Source organism: Lissotriton vulgaris, chromosome 4_1, assembly GCF_964263255.1.
Source record: "Lissotriton vulgaris chromosome 4_1, aLisVul1.2, whole genome shotgun sequence".
Classification (NCBI taxonomy): Eukaryota; Metazoa; Chordata; class Amphibia; order Caudata; family Salamandridae; genus Lissotriton; species Lissotriton vulgaris.
The window spans coordinates 2,043,663,716-2,043,688,273 of NC_141691.1; the positions used below are offsets into that span (position 1 = coordinate 2,043,663,716).

Here is a 24,558-nt window from a genome sequence, read left to right on the forward strand (position 1 = left end):
TACAAATTATGTTTAAAACTGAAACTACAATGTTCTGAGGAGATCCAGACTGAATCTTTGAAGTATTAGAGATGTGACTTGGGGGAGACCACATCTGGCACTGACAATACTGGCCTCTGGATGGTGCTCATTTGACCAGTTTTTTGCACTGGGGAGTTTTGCCGATGCGGTGACATAGGGAGGTGGTGGACGATACGGTCCAGTCGAGGTGGCTAGTGGTTGTGTCACCGGGGTTGATAGAAAGGGTGGGAGGTCTATAAAAGGAGTTGTTTTTACAGAAGCTTCCTGTCACTAATCCTTTCCCAAATCCTGTGCCTAATGACACATTTATGGAATTCATTACATTATTATCACAGTTTTACGTAACATTGGAGTATGAGCAGCTCTTTCTATCTTCCAGACGTACGCCTCTTTCGCAGCCCGAGACCAGGAGCTGCTCCTCATACAAGAAGGGAAGCTCCACAGCCGCAAGAAACCAAAGCGAACCAAGGCGACGGAGAAGGAGGCCTTTGAGCGCTATCTGCACCTCTTCTACAGTGACCGGCCTCGCATTAAGGTACCGTAAGTGCATCCTTGGGGGGTAGGATATTCCTGGACTTTATGCTGGATGTCTGTGATTTCAGGTTCAAGCGCCAGCGACTTGGTGGAAACTCCTTTGTGCGTTGGGCCGGTTTGGCCTGGAATCTACTGCCTTTTGCCCTAAGGACTACTCAAGACCCAGTGCTTTTTAAAAAAAAACTCAAGACCTTGCTGTTTTAATCTGGTACACGCTCATCCTTTCTTCAGGAGCTAGCGCCGGGACACTGTGAGTAGCTGCGCGCTTTACAAGCTCAATATAACATAACATAACATAACAAGGGTACCCAACAATTATGAGTATTTCCTTGACAATCAGCAATACAGGTTCCTGGAGCTTGACCAGCCTGTGAGTGCGCGTCCAAACTCTTGCTTGCCTTCCTTTGTGGAAGAGCAGGCTACGCAAGAGTTAAAACCGACTTCTTCTTGGGCAATTTTGATGTCTACTTTATGCTATGCACAAGCTTTGACATCTCAGCACACAGCCCTGCATGTTAGAACCAGGCCGAACACTTATAGAAAGACAGATTGACAAATTCTTTTCTCCTTTTTGAAAGAATATTGGTGCATGTGATGACTGCAGCTTTAAAGTTTGAAGTTGCAGAAATTCCCCTTTTATGTGAACTCTGCAAAATACTTTGCTGAGAATTATCCATCTGGCTTTCCCAATCCAGCCTTGCACCAGTAGAGCTATAGGGCAGTGACTGGGTGACGCGCCTGCCTGTGGAACAGCTTTTAAATTCTGAGACTCAAGCATTATTAACAAGATGTGGAATAAAGCAGGCTACACGAGTAGTTATTCACACACCCAACACCACATGACAAATTCATTTAATGCTACAATGATGGCTGCAATATGTTCTCCCAATGTAAATATTGTGGAAAAGATGCAGTGGGAGCTGCTTCACCTCACAATGGTGATTGATGACAAAATATTGGCATGATTAGTGGTGCTATCATTCAGTATTGAGCCACATCCTGGTTTGATTGATGATTTCCTGTGGTTTGCTGCCTATCAGCGTCTGTATTTAGGCAGCGGCACTCTGTGTCTCCAAGTGCCTCAGCACTTCATTGTTTGACACTAGTTTAGTCCCCTGGTTAGAGCTCAGTAACTCAGGCTTGGGTTTTCTGGTTAGCTGTATATGATGTTGACGTGCATTGTAAAATTAAAAAGTAATATGTTAAAGGGATATGAAGACACCCTTGTGTACAAGGTAATGGGATTATATTGCGGATAAACGAAACCTTATCATTGTCAATTGGGTAAATAAAAAATATAAAAAATGCTTAATGTAAAGTGCTGTCTGTTTATATCAGAGACGGCACACAGAGTAGAGATCTTTCCACAGGTCTTCTGTCTGTCTGTTTCTGTGTCTCTTTCTCTTTCTCTGCCTCTGTCTTTTCCTCTCTGTCTCTTTCTTTGCCTCTCTTTACCTCTCTCTGCCTCTTTCTTTCCCTCTCTCTTTCTTTCTCTTTCCCTTTCTCTTTCTATACCTATCTCTTTCCCTTTCTGTGTCTCTCTCTTTCTCTTTTACACACACTCATATATACACATACTTACTCTCTCTTTCTCACTCTCTCACTAATACACACACCCTCTCCCACTCACTGTTTATCTTTCCTCCACCATTCTTTTTTTATTAATGTATAGTTTGTATAGGGCGTGCAAAAGAAGTGTTCTGGCGCGAAGAAAACAGGCTACCTTAACCATCTTTAGCCTACATTTTAGATTGCCAGGTCTTGAGATTCTTTCTAAATGTAAGATTAGCCTGGCTTCTCAATCCTAACAGAGAACGTTCCAAGTGTAGATCCATGGCAGGCTAAGAACCTTCTGCCTTAAAATCTTTTTTTCTTTGGAATCTAGAAGAAAAAGGCTGAAGGAGATCGTGATGATCTGGAAGGACATTGCCTGGGGAAGAGCTGCTGGAAACATAGTCCAAAGTTCTGCAAACCCTTGAAACAAACACAAAGGCTTTTAAACAAAATTCCCTTCTAGATCGCGAGCCAATGCAATATTCATAAGTAATCGATACATGAGATGGCAAATACAAAAGCAAGCAGACGATGCTGCTTTGGACTGTTTGAATCCATAGCATAATGTCTCCCGCATTGTCTCACTATACGTGAATGGTGTCCTCTTGAGAGCAGTTTCACTGGTTGGGCCAGTAGACTCTGGTGATTCAACGAGCTCCTATTGGGTCAATAAGCAAATTACAACCTAACTTAAAACAAAGGGGTGCCAGACTACACATGAGTCTTATAAGTAAGGTTTCTAGGGACAAAAGTCCGGTAGAGGCCCTAAACGTTCTACTGTTGAACAAGTGTGGTCATTCTCTTAGCATGAGGGCCACTCTGTAGTGGCGAGCTAACTCCTTCCAAGCTAGTTGGAAAATGTCTTCACTGACATGCAGCTCTGGAACATCTTCTCTGAAAGACTCCTGTCTCATTAAGAATGTTGTGGAGGCCCCATGCATGCCAATGCCTGACCCCCACTAGTCCCACTGCCGGTGAGGCAATAATGCATGGCCTTGCATCTGCAGACAGAGGGGTTCATCATCATAGAGGAACCAGTCAGCAAGTTCTCCTCTACCTGTTTGAAGGACTCAGACAAGCACATGAACCCTTGGGTATCTCTTGGAAAGAAAAGACGTCTTTAAAAGACCAGGAGCCCTGGTGCCCTGAAGAAGGACCTTTTAAAATTGGATTTGGTCTCAACAAAATTGCAGCCCGATCAGCTTTCTGCTATGCTGAAAGTGCGTTCATTGTGCTGGGAGATGCACTTTTGGCACATACATCTCTGTCATGCAAGTAGGGATCTCTCCCTAAAGTGGGAATTCTCACTAGCATGGGCATTCCTCTACCAAGAGGGAGGCCTGGAGCAAATGTCAAAAGGACTTTCTAGAGATTTTAAAAATAAATCTGGTATCAGAACGGGTGCCAGAAGTTGATTTGGGGGAATGCTTTGTCTGTGAAACATGCATAAAACGCCAAAAAAGGCATATTCATAAGTCAATCCTTGTGCCAGTGTTATATGACTTGAGGACCAAAGCTGTATGTACCTATGCATCAATCTCTACTACGATACTCAACTTTGTATCCTTTTGTAACTTTCATTTCTCTCATCTGAGCCACTCAGCATTTCAGAATTAAGGGATTTGAAGCATTTGTTGTCTACTATGTTCGGCTTTCAATATTTTCTTTACATGTTGAATACAGGCCTCTTGAATATCTTTAGGAAAAGAGGAGTTCCAACATGACTACTCAACCAGTTTTGCAAAGTAACTAACAGAAGAAGTCATGTTAGTTTTATCAGAGTATCTGAATGACCTGCCACACGGTACTAATGATAAAACTTTCTTGCAAGGGCCGAAGACGAGGCCTTTTCTACTCTTTCAGGAGATGAACTTTCAGTAGAATCACAATCACTGGTCGTTGAGGGATGCGCCTTTGTGTCCCTCAAAGTCCGAAACAACGAAGGAGTGTGGTCTTCTTGTTGGTTACTTCAAAGTTCACATGTATCCCTCAATCTTCTGGACTGGACAATCATCCAAGCCCAAATATACAAAAGCAGAAATTTTTGCCTTGCATGAGATTGGCATGGCATTACAATGGTCGCTAGATAATGGGGAAGATGGTTCCATAGCTTCTAGGCACACTCCGAGAAGGAGCGCTCTCCCACTTTAAAAAAAAACAGGAATTATTGGCTAGGCAAGGCAAAGCTGAGCAGGGTGAAACATATACAGACTGCTGAATATGACGGTGAAGTGGAAACTGTCAGAATTTCAAGGAGGAACATGCTGGGAAGGAAACACAAGTTCCAGTCTGTCTGGATTGGCTGTAGGATATCACATGAGACGAGGATGGATTGGAAACTATGGACTTCCAGCTCTCAGTGACTGGCTCACACCATGAGGGTTAAGGGCAGACTGAATAGGTCGAGGCAGTATGGGAGGCACATATCCTCCTGGTCACTATAAAAGGGCCACAAGTAGCAAGGTGGTGCCTGTCAACTCTCTTCTGTTTTTTGGCTCATGCTCTAACTTAGTGTGTCACCATATCACATTTCCTTTACTGTTATTGTTATTGTGTTTTACCCTTCCCTGGTTTGTAGAGTGAGAGCTAGAGTACGAATAACTTGGCTGGTTTACAAAGGTATACCTTTTTTGGTGAGTACCATTGAGTTGGGTAACAACAAACATCTGTTATTCAGCGCCAAGATACCCGTAGTGGTGAACGTGCGCTTTACAAATACATATGTTATGTTATGTTATGTTATAAATGATCCCCAGAGCTTCTGAAAGAGATTTATAACCTTATTCTTTTAAGTAAAGTCAAACTTTCCAGAAAACAAAACACCAGTTTCTTCCATGTTCCCCTTCTCCATATTAGCACGGGTCAGAGCAGGTCCGGAGTGAAGCCGAGGCACAGGCAGCAAGGCAGCGAGCAATGTAGCTCCATCGGCAGGGCCACCGAGATCAATTAAAAGCCACCGCTGGAGACAGTTCAGCTTAATGGCGGCTCGTAGTAAATTCGGGAGCCTCCCGCCAAAAGCGGGACGAGTAGCAAAGCACTTCTCGGCGGACGACAAGCGAAAATCGTGTTGCAATATCCGTCTACACAGGGGCACAGCGATAGTCTTGGTCCTCACTTGTGCTCACAGTCTGCCAATATGAGCCTGCCAAAAATCGACTGCTGTTTGCCACTTCGGAGCTGGCCGGTCCCTCCAGTCCACCGGCGGACGCTGTTGTTCACTCGGGGACCAGCCTCACAGTCTGGCCGAGTCCCCGGTCTCAGGGCTGCTGCAGGCCGCGAACGCCGTCGACCATATCTCGCCTCCACAAGCAGGCACGAACCTCGGATTGCACCCTCATCGATCGGACGCATTCATGTCTCCGCGCACTCCGTCATGCTGCGATAGTTCATGCAGGATGTGGTCCCGGGAGGAGATGATGATCAGAGCCGAGGGACTAGGCGGCCATTGCGGTCGCCGGCTTGGCTCCTCCCCCCACGAAAGGACTCTTGACCATTTCTGAAGACTCTCCCTTGTGGCTAAGGAGTAGCCACCCTGCACCCGCAGGCACCATCTAAGCATCGCGATTTGCTGTAAGTCCATCCTCCGGATCCAGATTGCCCAGCTCGACGAGACCCGGATTCCCTGGCATCTCTGACCTCTACCTACATCATCAGCCCAGCTGAGATTCGTGGGTGCGACGAGACCTGAAGGGACCGGCCATCTTCAAAACTGCACGATGCTTAACCAGCACGACCGCCGAGGGATCCTCGAGTGAGTGCTTTGGGGTTTGAGAAGCCCTGACCCTGAGCAGCTCCAGCACCGAAGTCCAGCCCCCCAGCATCCACGAGATCTGCGTGGGGCCCTTCTGCTCTTTGCTGCTCACTGCGTTGTCCGGTCACCTGCCTGCTGGCTAGTGGCCCTCCTGACGACGAACCACGACGATTACACCGCTGGTCTGGTTGCTCCAGGCTGGCCCTTGCTCCCTTCCAAGAGAGGAGCACCCCGGACCCTCCTGGTCCACTCCAGACGCCATCTTGACTCCACCGCGTGGGCTTGACTTTGCCAAGGTTTGTTGCCCCAATCCTGGGTCCTGCATCGCCGACAGCAGACACCTTTGTGGGACAGCTCGTACCTCCAGCCTGGCTGCTGACAACACTTCCTTGTCAGAGGGACAGCTTAGTTCAGCGTCGCCCCATCACCTGGTCGAGGTGACTTTATCCGGTGCCATCCTGGTGCCCACCTAATCACTGGCTAGTGGTTAAGAACTGAGTCCCCTCTGCTTTCAGGTCGTCTCCATCTTCGATCCAGGCTTGGATCACTCCGGACATCTTCACTGGTCGCCTGCCAGCAACTTCTTCTTTCAGGCTCCATAGACTTCAACGAGGATTCCCGACGTCTTTTGAACCCTATGCAGCCGCAGCCCCTGGGCTAGGTAACCTGAGCATTTCGGTGCTCCAACGTAGGTTCACTATCTAAGTGTCCAGATCCTTTGTCGTTTTCAGTCTATCTAGTCAGATTCGTCCGATAACTGTAACTTTACGAATGCTAGCATCCATAGACTTTGTCCCGCATCCCGCGTGAGAGTGCACACTCTACACCCGATCTCCCTAGGCCTCCTGCTCCTAACCTTAGGGTTCAGTAGTGTAGTCCTAGCGATCCTGAAGCCTCTGGATCTTGTTACTTACCTGCTAGTATTTCGCATTCCACTTTTAGTGTATATGGTTTTTCGTGCCCCTCGGGCATTTGTGTAAATTGTGCGACTTAAAGTATTTTCTTAAGAGTTTTGTTGTGTGCTTAGCTCCCTGACTCATAAAGAGATCAGGGTAGACTTGTTATAAATAAATATCCTTTTATTTTCATAACAACTTGTGTGGTGTCCTTTCACTTGGTGTTCAAGGGGTATATGTGATGGTATAACAGCTGGCTTAAGACGCCCTCTAGAGTTTAGCCTAAAGACTGCTCTTGTCCATGCTACTAGGATAGCTGGTCTATAAGGTTGACTTACAACCAATCATCAATAAGGGTCATTTGGAATGATACAAAGTGATCACTAGAATAGTGAGCACTACATATCAGGCCAACTTCTCACAATGACCATAATGATTATAACAATACATTTGTTCATAGTCTGATGAACCTTCTAAATATTCATGATTTGTAAATACTGCAGACATTTCTAGGTCTGACATCATATTATTAATAGTGTCTAAGTCCCAATCATCAGAAAAGGTACTAGATGAAACAAAGTCATTTAATTAAATCTTGAAGAAGTGTGGAATCTTCAACAGCTCCGATGGGCCAAAAATGTCATAATCTGTTTTATCCCAAGCTATACCACCAGGTATAGGAACGTCTCTGATGTTCACTGATGACAAGTCTCTTTGTTCATGATGGGATGAGATGTGTGACTTGAGGAGTAAGTTGACGTTCTTACTTGCGGTGCCCATTTTGACATATCTTCCATTTATCAGCATACCCAGAGTTATTACCAGAGTCAACCAAAGTAGAAGAAAAATGTTCCCAACACAATCCAAAATTTAATCCATGGTGAAACCAGATAAGTCTTTTCCAGGTGATGAAAAAGGTCTGTTGCTTGTTCTTTGAAACTTCTTTTTGCTGGCGTTGATTTTGGTTTGCTGGGATCCTCAGAAAACATCTCAAAATTAATGAAATAGCCAGAGGCAGTTCTGTCAGTTGTTGGGATCGCATCAGGATTCGTTGAAATCGCTAGAACCACTTGATCACTTGTTACTTCATTGTAGACAGGTGCTACTTCGTTGTAGGCAAGTGTTTCTTGACGAACTGTTATTTGGGTCTCAGGAGGTACAAGTTCCATAGCTTTGTTGCATAGTCCTTCTTTTCGCACTGCAGATTCCTAAAAAGCGATGAGTCTCTCAGTTTGAACCTCGTGGATTGTAGCTAGAGCTCGGCGTCTGCTACTTGGTCAGAGTCCCCTTGGCCTACTGCTTAGTATTGGCCACATAGTGTGGTTTAATCAGGTCGATGGACACAAACCTGTTCTCCTTTTTACCAGCAAAGGGCAGCAGTAAAACTGTTCTTGATCCGTGGATTGCTAGGACAGGTACTGGTTGTCTGTAAGAAGGCCCAAATTCCTTCTTGTCCACGATCTTTTCTCTGACTAGATCACCAAGCTTGGGGATCCAGACAGGCCTTGCTGGGACGGTCGGTTTTTCCTCAGTGGTGGTTGGCTTCAGGAATACGTTGCTTTTTTTTCGTTCTTAGTTCATTTAAGTCCTGTAAAACAGCAAAACGATCTTTGATATCAAATGTTTTTTGTTCCACCACTGATGTCTGACAATCAAGGTCTGTGACCAACATTCTTGTTCCAAAAATGTCCTCATATGGAGTGATACCCCCTAGAGAACTTCTTGGCAAGTTATTAAGACTACGTTGGACACTTATTAGATGTTTGCCCCACCCTTCACCCGAACCTAATTCCCTAGCTGTTATAGATTGCTTTATGTCCCGTTTTATTTTCTCCATAACCAAATTTCCCTCAGGATGGAATGTACTAGAATACCGCAATGCAACGCCCAAATTGGCCATGGCCTCCTTGTAAGCTTGAGAGTTAAACGTGGGACCCTGGTCAGAATGTAGTGTGCTGATTGCGTATGTGCCGATAAAGACTCGCAAATCTTTTATAACAGTTTGAGCGTCAGCCGAGCGCTGAGGCCACATCCAAATGAACCTTTAACATGAATCCACTGCGACCATGATATATTTATAGTTACCATCACTTTGTAAGGGACCGCAGCGGTCCAGGTAAACACTGCAGTGGTCCAGGTAAACACATGCTAATGGTTTATCTGAAATTAACTGGGGCGTCTGCGCAGGACGTTTCACCGTAGAGACTTTCATCTTTTGGCATATTTCACAGTCCAAGACGTAGTTTCTGGTCTGTTTCCTCATGCGTTGGCGCCAGTATCTCTGTTTTAATAACGATTCTGTGGCGGAAACACCTGCATAAGCAGAGGCGAGCCCTTCATGTGCTGCTAGGATTAGTCCTAATCTATGTTCCATGTTTGGAATTACCATATCCCCCACTCCAAGCATTTGAGCAAACGGAACATTATTTGTATCAGTTATATATGAGTATTTGAGTGGAAATCCTTCAGGTAACACTGCCCGCTGCCCTTGCATGTAGCACTGACAGCCAGCATTATTTTGCTATCTATTTTCATTTATGAACGAGTGATTGCAGCTACGGAAGCTGTTTGCACAGCTGCCTTTGCGGCTTCATCAGCCAATGAATTCCAACGTGAACGCCATCATGTTGATGACTCAGCTTATGTATCATGTGAGTGTTTTGTATTCCTTCTCTTAATTGAACTACTTGTTCCCAAAGCGTTTTATGCTTGATTGTGCCACTTTTGCATCTTTGAAACCGTTTTGAAGCCAATCCTGTAAATATTCATTGTAAGATTGAACACAATAAAACGGATCGCAAACTATGAGTGTGGGGAATTCGCGATCCATATTCTCAAGTGCCATCTTGAATGCTTGTAGTTCAGCTCGCTGAGCTGTACAATCTCCTAAGGATTGAGTTTTAGTGACCATTGGTCTAAATTTGCCATCGTGCCAACAACCTTTAACAATCGCACACGTCGCACTATATGCTTGTTTACCCCCCGTAGCTGGTATGGCTGATCGTTCAGTATAAATTATACATTCATAATAGTCAAGAGGCAGAATTTCAGTAGGCAGAGGACATCCTTGTTCGTATTGTAGAAATGCTTGTGTTTTTAAATAAGGATCACAAACGTATTCAACATCTGTTACAGTAAGAGAATTAACCCAGTGGATCCATCTCAGATGTAAGCATTTTTAATGCTCGCTTTTGTCACTACCTCTAAGGCAGGTACAGGAGTTACGACTATAATGTGTTTCCCCTGTGCGAGGGCTCTTTCTTTTGCTACAGCAGTTTGAACAGCTGTCAGAATTATTTCTGTAGAAATGAACTTCATTTCTGTTTGTGTGTACAAGTGTGATTTGTAAGCTATTGGCACTTTTTCACTTTCGTTAAAAGTTAAGTATGTGAATCCGCATTGTCCTGGAATGATCCAAATCACTAAGTTGCGTACATTTACGCATGTTTGCAAATGTTTTGTGGCTAAAATGTCTGTTTGGAGTAAACGCAAAATTTCTATGAGTTTTTGTGTCCAATTTACTGTTTTAAAATCAGGTTTGATTCATTCGTAGAGAGGTTTAACCCTTTCTGCGTAATTTAGAATGTAAGTTCTTCAGAATTTCAGGAAACCTAGAACCAACTGTAAGTTTTTCAGGTTTCTTGGTGTTGGAGCAGCGCATACTTTTCTAAAAAGTTGGCTGCCAGGCTTTTGCCTTCACTTGATAATTCATATCCTAGGAAAAGGACGTTGAGAGGGGCAATTCTTTATTTCTTAAAATTGAATTTGTACCCCATAGAGGCGAAGCCCAATATAATGGTGTTCACCCTGTTCATGTGCCTATCCAAGTCATTGTCTGTCAGATAGATGTCATCGACATAGGACAATGCCTAGTCATCATACATTTGTAGTATCTCTGTTACCCTTGCTGAGAATAACCCAGGACTATTCTTAAATCCCTAAGGGAGACAACAGAAGGGACCCTGTGTCCCCATAATTGAGAAAGCGGTCAAATACCTACTTTCGGGTGCAATGTTTTGACAAAAGAAACCTTTAGAAATATCTAATCTGGTTTTATATTTTTTCCACACAATGTTATTCATTAATGCTGTACTGTGCGCATTTTGCACTGCAAATGTTTTGCAAAAAGAGTTTAGATGTCTATAATCCAATACTAGACGATATGTATTGTCTGGTTTGGATATTTTGATGAGGTGCATGTTTCAATCACCCCCTGGAATTCAAGTTGATCTAAGATCTCCCTGACATGTTTTTTAGCTTCTTGCTTAACATGGTAATGCCTTTGTGCAGTTGGTTGATTTTTTAACTGGATTTTATGGTGAGGAGAATCCTCATCCTATCCTACATGATTTTTGTATAATGCAGGAGCTTGGACTACTGCCCATTTCCTGGCATAAGTATATTTTAAATGAATTGGAAAAGGATTAGAGAAGGCTGGCATAATGATGTCTTCGCCATGTGGGCACTCCCTGACAAATTCTGGTGTCCAGTCTTGTTCAGCCAGAAGAATGTCATAACCCTCAGCGCCAGGAAACTCACTGTGTCAGAGCCCTATAGAAATCCCACTTAAGATAACCCTTAGAAAGTCTCTCCCAAAAGAGTACTTTTATTTTTCTTGGTATGTCTCCCTCCATCCGGAGTGTTATTTCATATAACGTATCTGGAGAACTAACCCTGGTATCTGCAGTTTCATCTTGAATGAATTTATTCTAGTCCACTGTCTCCAGAAGATCCTTCAGGTTCTGGTGAGCTATTGTGACTTCTGCTGCGCTGTCCAACATTGTCTGAGCCCATTCTGCGTTCTTTTTTTTTTTTTTTTTAAATTTTTGAAAACCTTTATTAGTGCATCCAGAAAAGTACAAATAGTGGCCCACAACCCTCAGGCCGGCCACAAATACTGTTGAGCACAGGTGCATGCAATACGGTGACGCAACAGCACAGCAATAACAATTAGCAAGTAGTCAGCAGTTACACTGTAGATCATGTGCTTACACGCCTCAGGAGCAATGAAGGTTAATTTTAAAGTTTTCATAGCAACTAGTAAAGTCCAACTATTTCGTTTCAATATAAAAGGGAAAAGTAAGCCAAAAGAAAGGAACAGGGTCCATGTGGACTTGATATAGTGATAGCGACATAGGCAGACACAGCCCAACAACTTAAATGACAAAACCCCCCAGGCGGCATGGCAGCAAGAAAGTATGCAACAAGGATATTAGACCCAAGGTTCTAACAGTTATCTACCGCCACCCGCCCGCCAGCAACATCGACACGGACCCAAAATAGAAGAAAGAAGGAATAAATTAAAGGAGAAAAACAAGGCACCATAGGAACAGAAAGGAAAAGAAAACCCATCCTCCAACCCCCACCCTACACGCATGCGAAGGCTATGGCCTACCCCCCGCTGCAGCGCGTCTGTCGCCCCATAAACCCGAAATATAGAATAAGAAAGAAAAGAAAGAAAGAAAAGAAAAGATATAATGTCACCTTAGATATAGGGAGCAAGAAAAGAGAAATCTAATCTAAAACTCCCACGAAATACCTAACCCCGGAGGAGGGCCATAATTTCGGAGTCCCGGATTCCACTACCCGCACAAGACCTACAACCCATCAACTATATCAGAACGAGTACAAAAGTCATTGCCACTAATGAGGAGGGATATCCCACATAGAGCCCCTAAGTATATCAAGATAGTGTTCCAACCCGAGTCCCCCCCAGCCGAACAAAAACAAAGCTTGAGACCACCAACAGCAATAATTATCCCCGGACCCCCAGCCCGCACATGCACCCACCCCGTTAGGATGGGACAAAAATCAGATACATCACGTGTAACCCAAAATGAAGAAGACCATGGTAAGTAATAGCAATTGCAATCTAAAATAGTGAATTACACATATGCAACACACCAAATATATCGGCAAGTATTCTAGTCCGGGGCACAGCCAGTCGATCAGGCAAAATCAACGAGAGGGACAACATCAGCCCTGGCCTGAACGTTGAAACCCTTCCAAGCATGGCCGCCGCTGCGAGTGCACCGCAGGCAGAACAAAGGAGCAAGATGGCCGCTCTCGGCATAGAAGAAGCAGAGGAAGAGGAAGCGAGTGTTCCCAATCACCGATCATCACTATGCCCAAGATGACGCACATTCTTTTTTCCACAGAACGGCACACACTCCAGCAATGTAGAAAAGACCATGGCAGCACTTGCAGAGGCAAAGTCTCAGTGTTCAGAGTGGAAGGAGACTTTGTAACTGCAGCTTCGTCATTAAGGGAACACTCGACACTGTAGCCAGGGACAGAACGTTCCACAATATTCTCATGTCGCAACATTGTATCTGCCGCGAGAGGAATGAGAGGTAGTAGGGGGCCAGACAGCCGCAGTCGTTCCTTGTAAGGCACAGCTTCTTCAATCTTTCGCTCCAGCTCTCGGGCGTTTCGCCGCCATGTCGCCTTTAGGTCTGTAAGGGCTATCAGGATGTCGCCATAGTTCAGGTCTTTTCCCAGCATCGGCCTGGTAGCAGTGCGCAGCGACGCCACCAGAGCACCCTCCATCTCGAAAATAGGCAAGGCAGCAAGTGTTGGGGATATGGGAGCATCCGCTTTTTCGGCGAGGTAGACAGGCGCCATCACCATCCCTGCAGTTAGCCCACATCGGAGGGGGGGGGGGGGCGACTCCATAGCACGGAGGAACAGCAGTCAGAGCCACCAAGGGAGACACGGCTCGTAATACGGGGCCCGCGCGGTGTGAGAGCCCCCAGCTTTCTGTCGATGCGGGTGGTACACGGCGGAGGAGGCGCTCTAAGATGGAGGCCGCTCAGACCGCTGGCCGCACAACAAAGGAAGTGTCGCTTGCACGGCCCCAACCTCACAAGTACCCACTCCGTCGCTGAAGGGAGTTTCGCCAAACCACCCACCTCCGCAGTCGGCAACGTTCCTCTAAACGCCGGCCCTGCCACAGCTTGTCTCACCGAACGTAACCAGCGGTGTCCGGCGGCGGCGATCAGGGCAGAGTCTGGGGGCAGAGTCGGAAGTCGGCAAACGTTGCAAATCCTCGATCAAAACAGCCGGCGTGGACCTCGGAGGAACGCGATTAGCATCAACGCGTTCGTGGCTCCATTTGCTCACGTCGTAGGCGAGAATAAATATCAGGATTTCGTGAAAACAGCAGACGGTTCGCGGAGCCGGGAGCTCACACGTCCTGTCCGTCCGCCATCTTGGCTCCTCCCCATTCTGCGTTCTTGAGTTGTGTCCTCAAGATCCTCGGCATGTCTGATTTTTAGACCTGCTACCTTCTTTTTGGTAAATTAAAGCTTGTTGTTTTTCTGAACGCGTTGATCGTCTGTGGATTCACGTGTTCTTCTTTGTTTTCTGACCGTCCTCTTCTTTCTGATTTCTGTGATGAAGTCTGAAAGGTATGAGAGGAACGTGTATCAGTATTTTGATATCTATCAGGTTTACTCAAATTATCCCTATTCCTGAAGTTATACCTCCTTTCAGAGGGCCCCTTTTGAGGAGACCTACCTCTGGAATGAGAACGCTTCTCTTTAGAAGTTTGTTTGCTTTTTTCCCACTTCTTTTTAGAAGGAGTAGGAATGTTTTTAGTAAATACTTTTAACTGTATAATTCGATTAAGTTTTGTATGTTACTAAGTAAGTCCTCGTCCGACATTGATTCAATGTCTGAGTCAGGTGTGTAGCCGGCTAAAGCCAACCATGTTGCTCCTGGTCCACCTAGTGGACCGAGCCTGGTAATGTGATTTCAATGTTTTAGGGCGCCTTTAAACCAGAGCTCCTGCTCCAGGTATGTTAATGGAATTTCAATATCCTCGAAAGGAATGTATTCATTTGGTGGATCATCTTCTTTGTAGAAGTGAAACGTGTGTTACTGGGTTTGCTTCTGGGAAAACTATCCATGAATAGAATACCTCTGTCTGGTGATATTCATGTGCCTCTATCACAAAAACTGCCCTACCAGCTCTTGATGTTAGGCCATGTTTTATAAGTTTTATAGTGATGGCTTTCCTTAAATTTTGAGAAAAGACTATAGCATTCGCATCGGTTTCTTGGAAACCTGTAAAGTTAAAAGCTGCATCAGCTGGATCAGCCGCAGCTCCATGGCCCCGAGATTATCTTTGTTGGCCATTTTGTTGACTGAAAGTTTGCAGAGCAAGTTTCAAGGGAACAAAGATAAGGTGCACAATATTTTGTAACACTCTATCCTTCAACGTTGAACAAACCAAAAAGCTACTACGCCGGATATGATCCCTTTTACCAAGTCTAGACGTCTATTGGAGTATTATGGGAAAAATGGGTCTCTGAGAAAAGCACGACTGGGTTACTGCAGTATCTAGCGTTAAATGAGTGCCTTACCAAACCGTTGGGCGCCATGTAGTGTAGTTCCTATATTCTCAATAGGCTCTGCGCATTGGAATAATATACACTATAGATTCGACATAGGACTGAGGTCAGTATGTCTCTAGTGAATATATTAAACTTAATTGTGTGTGCCAGCTAACTCAGAGGTCACTAGAAACTATCTTGAATAAGCAAGAAGGGATTAGTCTCTGACAACTGCATAAACATGACATCTTTGTTTCCCCTAGAATCGAAACGATATCTTCAGAGTCGTGGAAACAATAGATAACTAGTTCACTCAGTTAATTGTGCATGCTTTGTTTCTACAGAGTTTGCACAGAAATAGAGAGACAGGAGTTTCAATAAAAAGGGTTTATTATACAGTCTTCTTTCTCATGTAAGAGAGGTGAACTGCTACAATCGTTAGACAGATGCAAAGTATAATAAGTACAGCGTAAACAGTAATATAAAAACATATTGTAATAGCATTGTATGTTGCTATGACAGATATTAAAATACATACATAAATAACACAGGTTAAAAGACTCAACTGGTGCTTTTAAAATACTCCTACCCCAGTGTACCTAACCTAGGTCTAGTACGAGGGAAGAAGTGGGTGTTGTCTTTAGCATAGATTTGCCAAGAATAGCCAAAGGTTTCTCTAGGTTCTAATCAGTTCTATATCTTAAAATGAGAGAGGTTGGTATCTCTTTCTTGGGACTCGATTTCTCAACACCCCGCAAGGGGAGTCAGAAACACTGGAGCTGGATTCTCGGCAGGAGGATGACAGCTTCTGGTCAGTGCATCAGCTGGAGAGTTGGCTTCCTTCGGCACTTGCTATAGCGAGCTGCGTCGTGCAAGTAGGTAGTCGAACTGCACCGAACCACACAGTGCTTTGCCATAGCAAGTGAAGGTATATTTATACCTTGAAGGTGTTTAGGAATGCCAGTATTGACGTAAAGTCGGGCATATGAACGTCATGAATGAACCCCTAAGGAATAGATGTTCATGCATAATAAATGAGTTCTTGGAGAAATCAATATCCAAGCAAGGGGAAGTCCCTAACGGCTTAAGAGTCTGGTTTTCCAAAAACTCGTTGTGACGTAGATAAACGGATGGAAGTAGCTATGCCTGTATTTGGGTAGCATGGACTATGCCTAAATAAGGCCTGGATTTCTATGCCCTTATAAGGGCAATACGAATTGAACCTATATAAGGGCATGAATTGGGAAATTCATTCGGAATCTAAAATCGAACACAACAGGTGGTGGAGTTGGTGTTCTCGAGGTGGAAGTTTAGGTCGCAGAGGGGATGTAGTCTATGGAGGTGAGGGCGTGCTGACGAAGTCAGCGATGGAGTCGCTGAATTGAGGTCAGGGTCCGGGGGTTCTGCAGATCAGAGTTCCTCGGAGGGTGGTGTTGGTATCGGTGTGGATCTGGCAGTGTAGGTGTTCGGCAGAGCTGAGGGTGTCATCGGTGCTGGTCGAGACCTTGAGGGTGGACTTGTGGATGATGGCGATTCCCCCTCCTTTTCCGTTGGCGCGGTCTCTGTGGGTGGTCTTGTAGCCGTCCGGGATGGCTATGGTGATGTCCGGTGCTGAGGAGTCGTTGATCCAGGTCTCTGTCAGGAAGGCGACGTCTGGGGGATGTGTCGAGCAGGTCCCAGAGTTCGATGGCGTGTTTGCGTGCAGAGCGGGTGTATAGGAGTATGCATCTGAGGTGGTTGAGTCTTGTTATGGCGGGAAGAATGGCGGGTCGGATGCTGGTGAAGCGGCATTCCGGCAGGCGAAGGGTCCTTGGGTGCGTTTCGGGGCAGCCAGGAAGCAGGTGTGTGATCGTCCGGTGTTGAGTGCGTGGAGGGTGCAGGCATCGTAGCGGAGGCGATCATTGTGACGTTCGTGGTGGCCAGGGGTCTGGCGCTGGGCACGGGCTAGGTGCATACAGGTGCAGACGGGCTTGCCTTAGGCATGCCCTCTGTGTGTCCTCCATATAAGGGGAGGTGGAAGGGAGGAGCACCTGGGAGACGGGAGCGGGGCAGTGAATGGGTGAGCAGGGAGACTGGGCCACATTGACGCATCGGCGGGAAAAAATGGGTGAGGGACGGCGAGGGGAGCAGAGGCAAAACAGGGCACAGAAAGTTAACAGGAGGGAGAGAAAAAGGAAATTAGGCAATGCAAAACAAGACAAGTACAGCTAAAAACAATACAGCAGCGGGGGGAGCGACCTGCCTGGGAGGGAAACATCTTCTCTTTGCCATTGTTTACATAACCTTTGCTTTTGGTGGTAGAGAGGAGGGAGAAGCTAGGCAGGCACCAATGGGTGGAAGACTCTTGTAACCCCCAGACAACCATTGCTTGGTCATCAGCCGAGTTTCTGAGCTGCCAGGCTGTAGCTTCTTCAATAATGGTAACCTGCGCTTGATGTGACCAGATGTTTCACTGTGTTATTTCACAACACTTGTATCTTCACCTCTCTGAGCCACTGCACCTTTCGGCTTTCTCATTAATTCAAAGGCAAGTCACAGCACACAGTATTACTATAAGCTAAGCTGCAGGCTGGGTCAGGCTAAGAGCACAACTCTCTGAGGATCTTGCAGTTTGCTGCTATGTCAGACCTCAACACAGCCATAAATTCAGGTGTCTGAGCCCCCACCATCACAACCGCAGGGCTGGGTCAGAACTTCTCAAATACTGCTCTTTGAGCCTCAGAGCACTGCATCCTCGCATCCACCAGACTAGCAGCTCCTCCACCTCATCGCTCCAATCAGGGGCTACAGCTCTCCCGTCTATCAGCCAACACAGCAAGGCATGTTCTAGTGAGATCATCTCTGTCTCTGCAGACCTTCAGCCACCTTCATCAAAGACTCAGCTGATGGAAATTGTTTCAGGCTGGCTCATGGTAGTGTGACACATAAGAGGCCTTTCCCAAGAAAAAAAGTCCAGATCCACTATCAAATTATCTTCTCTACTATAGCTTTTTTGAAGTTCAAAGCTCAGTTTGAGGCCTGACTCTGGTGGAATACCTCTACTGACCATAGGAGTACTGTGTGTGCTTCGCTTGGGTTGTATCCGCACTCTCTCATCCTATGAGCGTTTTACTAAATGTAGCTTTTCATCCGGGACTTTATGCTTACTTGTCTAAGAAAACATTGCATAATCCTGTCAACATGTTTTGGTCATACTCTGGACAACTAAGGCTACTTTTGCCATATGCAGCCGACTGTATTACGATGTTCAGACAGATAGTTGAGCTACAACACAGAACAGTCTACTTGCTTTTTGAAATTATGAATCATCAGTCAAAAATGACACAGCTTTCAATTAAGAAGGGCCACCTTCCTGATGGTTCTTTTGGTTTTTGTTCTCTCTTTTTCAACCCACTGACCGTGCCCGCTTATAGAATAAAAAAAATGCAGAGATACGAGGTAGGTACTTGATGGGAACAGTTGGTGGTGCACCTGTGCAGTGTGGTGAGAGACGTTCACCAGAGGAGTTAGAAAGCCTTTTCAAAGTGACTGAATTATTTTAAATAGCCTTTTTCAGTCCTGTCCTTGGCACAGGTCATTCTTAACAGGTGGTGAATAGGGAAAAAGCAAGGATTAGGGGTACCAGAATCACATTGAAGGTAACCTTTCATATTTGCCATCTTTGTGACGAAGGTAAGAGGCCTATCTTTGAATTCACCATCATATAAACTTCAAGAAATCAAGTGATGTTCTATTTGTTCCTTCTAGGGCAATAATTATGCTGACTGCACCATACAAAATTGATATCTGGCATTCCATGAGCATAGGCTCTGGGTTCCGTAGTCCTAGTCAAAGAAGTCAGGACAACATGGCTATATATTATAATGATATTGAAATAGTTTTATTGAATTAATTTAAAGATGTAGAAATTTTACACAATAGATTTTTCCAAATGTATGTGAATTGTGGTGTGATCCTGGGTGGGAGATTGTGGGTGAAATATGTAAAAGACCGCCCCCCCCTTCAATTTTGACCAAATTCTAGATATGTACATCATGCTGTACACCTGTTGTTTCTAGTCCTTTCTATCAACTCCGTGCACACAAACACATTTTCAACACCTTTTAATTGTAATTCCAGTCAAATGTGGCAATATTGGGGGGAGGAGCTTCGCGGGCAACCAAGATGGCCGCGTAAGCTCGGAGCTCCGCGGACCTTCCGATCCTCCGCAACTATCCTGCCCGTACTCCTGATCCACGAGGGTGGATGCTCGTTGCTGAGGGCTCACTGAGGCGAGCACCGTTTTCAGAATTCAAATCGGTGTCTCCTACCCGGAGCTACGTCGAGTGGGACTCCGTACCAGCTCGGTGCCATTGTCTCTGCGGACTCCGCCGCTACGCTTTGCTGCTCTGCGGAGTGCCTGCCTGCCTTCGTCAGCGGAGAAGTGTACTGGACAGCGGTGCTATTTGGACTACGGAGCTAACCTGGGACGGTATCCCATTGTCACCCCGGAAACATCTTCGACTCTCTGGGCTTGGACTTGCCTGGCATAGCCCTTTGTTCTCTGGGACCTAACATGGCGGGCAAGGGGGACCTCGACAGGCCGTCTAACAGAGGAGTGCGCAGTAAATCGCAACAGCAGCAGAATCGGATTGAGCGCTATACTCAGCCGAAGACACCGCCTGTTACTGGTCCCTCGGCCAAGAGCATCCCACATTCGGGCTCGCCGGAGGGCTCTGAGCCCACCTTGAGCGACATTATGGGAGCCATTACGAACTTCCGGGCGGACATGCAGCAACAGCATGAAGTCCTCACGCACAAGGTGGATGGCATGGCCGTTGATCTGTCCCTCATCAGAGCCGACTTGGGCAAAACCAATGATAGGGTTAAGAATCTGGACATCAAGACAACCAGTCTTACGGGGGACGTCTCGGACTTGCAAACTGAGGTCCGGAACCTGCAGAGGACAGCGGAGCAATTCGCGAGGCGGCTGGATGATTTTGAAAGCCGGGCCAGGCGGCAGAACGTCCGCATTGTCGGTGTGCCGGAGGGTTCGGAGGAAGCGGCGACGGACCTCCTCGTTGAAGACCTGATCAGGACTCATCTGGCCCCGCCTGGCCTCAGCAACTTTTTCTCGGTGGAGCGTGCCCATCGAGTACCGGGTGGCCCGCCGAAGACGGGCGTGGCACCTAGACCCATCGTGGCCCGGCTGCTTAATTTCCGTGACAGGGATGCTGTCCTGCAGGCTTCCAGGCGACATGGACCACTTAAATTCCAAAATGCTGATGTCCATTTCTACCCAGATTTCACCAGGACGGTTCAGCGACAGCGCCAGAGCTATGCTGGGGTGAAGCGAAGACTACGAGACCTAGGCTTCAAGTACTCTATGATGTTCCCTGCCAAGCTCCGGATCGAACACGAGGGTCGCGCCCTGTTCTTTGACTTCGCTGAGAACGTTAGTGAATGGCTGGACACTCTACCACCGCGCCGAGAAGCACAGGAGGACCATGAGGGTGGCGCTGTCGGCGGCTCGGACCTATGAGACTTGGTTCTGTAGTGGGTGATTAATTGATTCTCTTGCTTGCCTCGGTGGCCTATCTAATGTGGCTTTGAGATGCCGTACTGTCTTTCCTGTTAGTACATGGAGGGTGGCGGGAGGTGTTCGCAGAGATTCCTTACTCCTCTGGGTGTCTTTTTGTAGAGTAGTTATGGGGCGACAGGCACACTGCTGGTTGGGGGGGCTTTTTAGTCACATGCAGGGGTGCAGGGTGGGGGGTGCAACTTTGGGAGTTTTGTTGTTTGTTTGTTCTATCTCTTTTTCTTCCTTGAGGCAATGGACTGTGTGTTCTCATATGCAATTGACGTTTGAGTTAGATGGAGTCGGGTGGGGCGGGTTGTTCGGGGATGGGGGGTAGGAAATTGAAAGTGCTTAGCTGGAATGTCAATGGATTAGGTGATCGGGTTAAGAGAGGGGTGGTGATTCAACTGCTAAAAAGGAACATGCCTGATGTTGTATTATTACAAGAAACGCACTTAGTGGGGAACTCTTGCAGGGCCCTGAATCGTAGGGGTTACAAAATGGTTGCCCACTCTGGGTTCTCCTCGGGCTCACGGGGGGCGGGCATCCTTGTACGTGCGTCCCTACCTCTTGAAATAGATGTCACGCTCCTGGATGATAGAGGACGCTACGCAGCGGTGGCGGGAAGATGGGAGGGGCGTTCCTTGGCCCTGCTATCAGTTTATGTTCCCCCTGGCCTCCAATCTAGCACCTTCCAGGACCTTGGGGGCGCCATTTTGTCCCTGCCTTCGGGCCTGTTGATCCTAGGGGGTGATTTCAATTCAGTCTGCTCTGGTACTCTGGATCGCCAGCCACCGAGAGACCTCCTGGGTTCCCAAACGTGGCTGCCGACCTTCCTTGACTCTATGGGTCTGGTGGATTGTTGGCGGTTATTGCATCCGGCGCTTCGTCAGTTTTCATTCCTTTCCGGTGCCCATGGAAGTCTGTCCCGCCTGGATTATGTCCTCACCCTGGCGGCGCAGTCGCCTGCCATCTCAGAGGCGCGTTTCCTGGCGAGGGGCGTTTCCGATCACTCGCCGCTGTGGATCTCCTTTGATTTTGGGGTCCTTCTGTCCAGCCGCCCGGCAGCGGTAAATCCCTGGTATTTCCGCAACCATAACACGCGAGCACTTCTGGCTAAGGCCATCGGCCTATATTTTACTGAAAACACTGGATCCGTGGGCTCTGCGGTCACTCTGTGGGAGGCCTTCAAAACAGTGTTGCGGGGCGAAGCCCTGGCTCTCATCGCGGCGGCTAAACGAACTCGTGATGCTGATCTTATGCAAGTTGAGGAGGAGGTCCTGGATCTCGAATCCCGCCTGGGGCCTGAGCCCGACCCCTCTCTCCTGCATGAACTCTCTCTGAAACAATCGGAGTATCACGATCTCGCCACGAACACAGCCCTGATCTTAGCGAAGGAGCAGCAAGGCCGCATCTACGATGTCGGGGACAAGGCTGGTAAATTGCTGGCCTGGTTGGACAGGCGGGAAATGGCAAGCCGGGTGGTCCCGGAGATCCTGGGTGAGGACGGTGTGGTGGTTACTGATCCGAGTGCCATTTCCGAGTCTTTTGCGGACTATTTTCGGGGGGTTTATACATCCGGGTCGGATCGCTCCGAGGCTGACTCATCTGAATTCCTCTCGGCGATAGACCTTCCTTGTCTCTCGGAGGAGGACAGGGTCGACATGGACCGGGACATCACTGCGGACGAGATCGCTCTGGCGATCCGCGCTCTGCGTGCAGGCAAAGCAACCGGACCCAATGGTATACCGGTTGAACTATATAAGATCCGGCCGGACGTGATCTCCCCTCATTTGAAGGATATGTTCCTCCGTGCCCGCGAGGATGGTGTCTTTCCCCTGGACCAGCGTCTGGCCACTATAGTGGTTATCCATAAGGATGGCAAGCCGCGTGATGTTTGTAGGTCCTACCGCCCCATTTCTCTCCTCAATGCTGAACCCAAGATCCTGGCCAAACTGTTGGCTAATCGGCTGATCGGGGTTATAAGCGACCTGGTGCACCCGGACCAGTCCGGTTTTATTCCCCGCCGCAATACTGCCCTTAACCTGAGACGCCTGCATGGGGTAATGGCCAGGGTTCACGCCATTACGGAACCAGCGGTATTGGCCTCCCTTGATGCCACAATGGCCTTTGATTCCCTGGAATGGAACTATTTGTGGGCGGTGCTGACGAAACTTGGGTTTGGACCGGGTTTCCTGGGCTGGGTGCAACTCCTTTATGCTAGCCCTCTGGCTGCTGTCACGGTTAACGGTCGCTTGTCTGCTCCCTTTGCGCTTCAACGCGGCACCAGACAGGGCTGTCCCTTGTCTCCGCTCCTGTTTGCGCTGGCTCTAGAGCCTCTTGCGGCGATGCTGCGCTCGCACCCTGACTTGCATGGGATCTCCTGGTCCCCGGGCTTTGAGGACAGGGTCTCCCTGTACGCAGACGACATCCTGCTCTACCTCACCTCCCCTTGCAAGTCGCTTATTGTGGCGTGTGATGTGCTCAGGTTGTTCGGACGCTACTCCGGCCTGATTATTAACTGGGCCAAATCCTCCCTTTACATCCTCAAGGGTGACACGCCGCGCCTCCCCAGAGGTTGCAACATACAACTGGCCGGTCAAGGCTTTAAGTACTTGGGGATTTACATCTCGCACAACCCTAAGGCAAGGTATGACCACAACTTACTCCCCCCGCTCCACCGACTGCGGAGGGATGTGGAGAGTTGGCGTAAACTCCCTCTCTCGCTACTGGGCCGTGCGGCGTTATTTAAAATGATGTCCCTGCCCAGGTTTCTGTATGCCTTGCAGAATACTCAGGACCTTGTTCCGGCCCGCTATTTCAGGGAGGTTGAGAGTCTGCAGCGTGCCCTTCTTTGGGATGGTCGACCTCGTGTCGCTGTCCAGAAGCTTACCATGCCATGGTATGACGGGGGCATTGCGTTACCAGACGTGCGGAGGTACTACTGGGCCTCTCAACTTACCGCTATTAACCATGGTTTTTACGGTCCCGTGGACAGCCCCGGCTATGCCATGGACCGATGGATCTTGCACGGGGGCAATTACTATTGCGCCCTCTATTCTAGATCCTTTGATCGGGACCTCACGGGCCCGACCAAGGCGGCGGTCCACGCGTGGCGAACGGTTAATAAGATACAGGGCTGGCAGGGCAGACTGACGAAATTCACCCCTCTCTTCGATTCCGACATTTTGGGCAAGCTCTGGCACACCAAGGGCTTTGACAAGTGGGACCTCATAGGGATCTCGAGGGTTGAGGACATGCTTTCCAGGGCGGAGGTCAAGACTTTCCCGCAGCTGCAGGCAGAGTATAAATTGAGTGGGACGGAGTTCTTCCGCTACGCCCAGCTGCAACACGCAATAGCCGCCGCCAGACCGGAGGAGGGTGTCATCCCCGAGAGCTCTCCCTTGGAGGACAGAGTGCTGGACGGGCATATGCCGGACAGCGCCATCTCTCTGTCCTACAAAAAGCTAATAAACGTTCAGGTGGACCTCCTCCAGCGCTTGCGGGGGCAGTGGGTGGCCGATGGGCTAGAATTGGACGATGAGGACTGGCAGAGTGCTGTGTCCTCCCCCAAGGAGGTTGCCATTTCCTCACGTCTGCGGCTGGTCCAGTTCAAAATCCTTCACCGAGTGTACGTTACCGGCCCCAGGCTTGTGCATATGGGCTTCTCGCCAGATGGCCTTTGTCGTCGTGGCTGCGGAGCCCTTGCCACTTTTCTGCATATATTGTGGGAGTGTCCCGTTATTGCCCCTTACTGGGAGAGGGTCCATAGAGTGATGCGGGAGGTGACTGGAGTGGAGTTAGCTGCAGAGGCGCGTAGGTGCCTCCTCAATGTCTGGGAGCCAAATGACTACAGCACGGCGCAGACCCGATGGGCTACACTGGGCAATATGGTTGCTAAACGGGACA

At 47.7% G+C, this 24,558-nt stretch overlaps 1 protein-coding gene across 1 annotated transcript in view; it reads left to right on the forward strand.

Annotated features, from left to right (window-relative positions):
- The window catches only part of WDR97 (WD repeat domain 97), a 474,462-nt gene that overhangs the window by 217,890 nt on the left and 232,014 nt on the right, over positions 1–24,558 (forward strand). Inside the window, exon 13 of the mRNA XM_086966430.1 lies at positions 401–556. Coding sequence (XP_086822556.1) covers positions 401–556 — 156 coding nt within the window. The remainder of the gene's footprint in view (positions 1–400; positions 557–24,558) is intronic.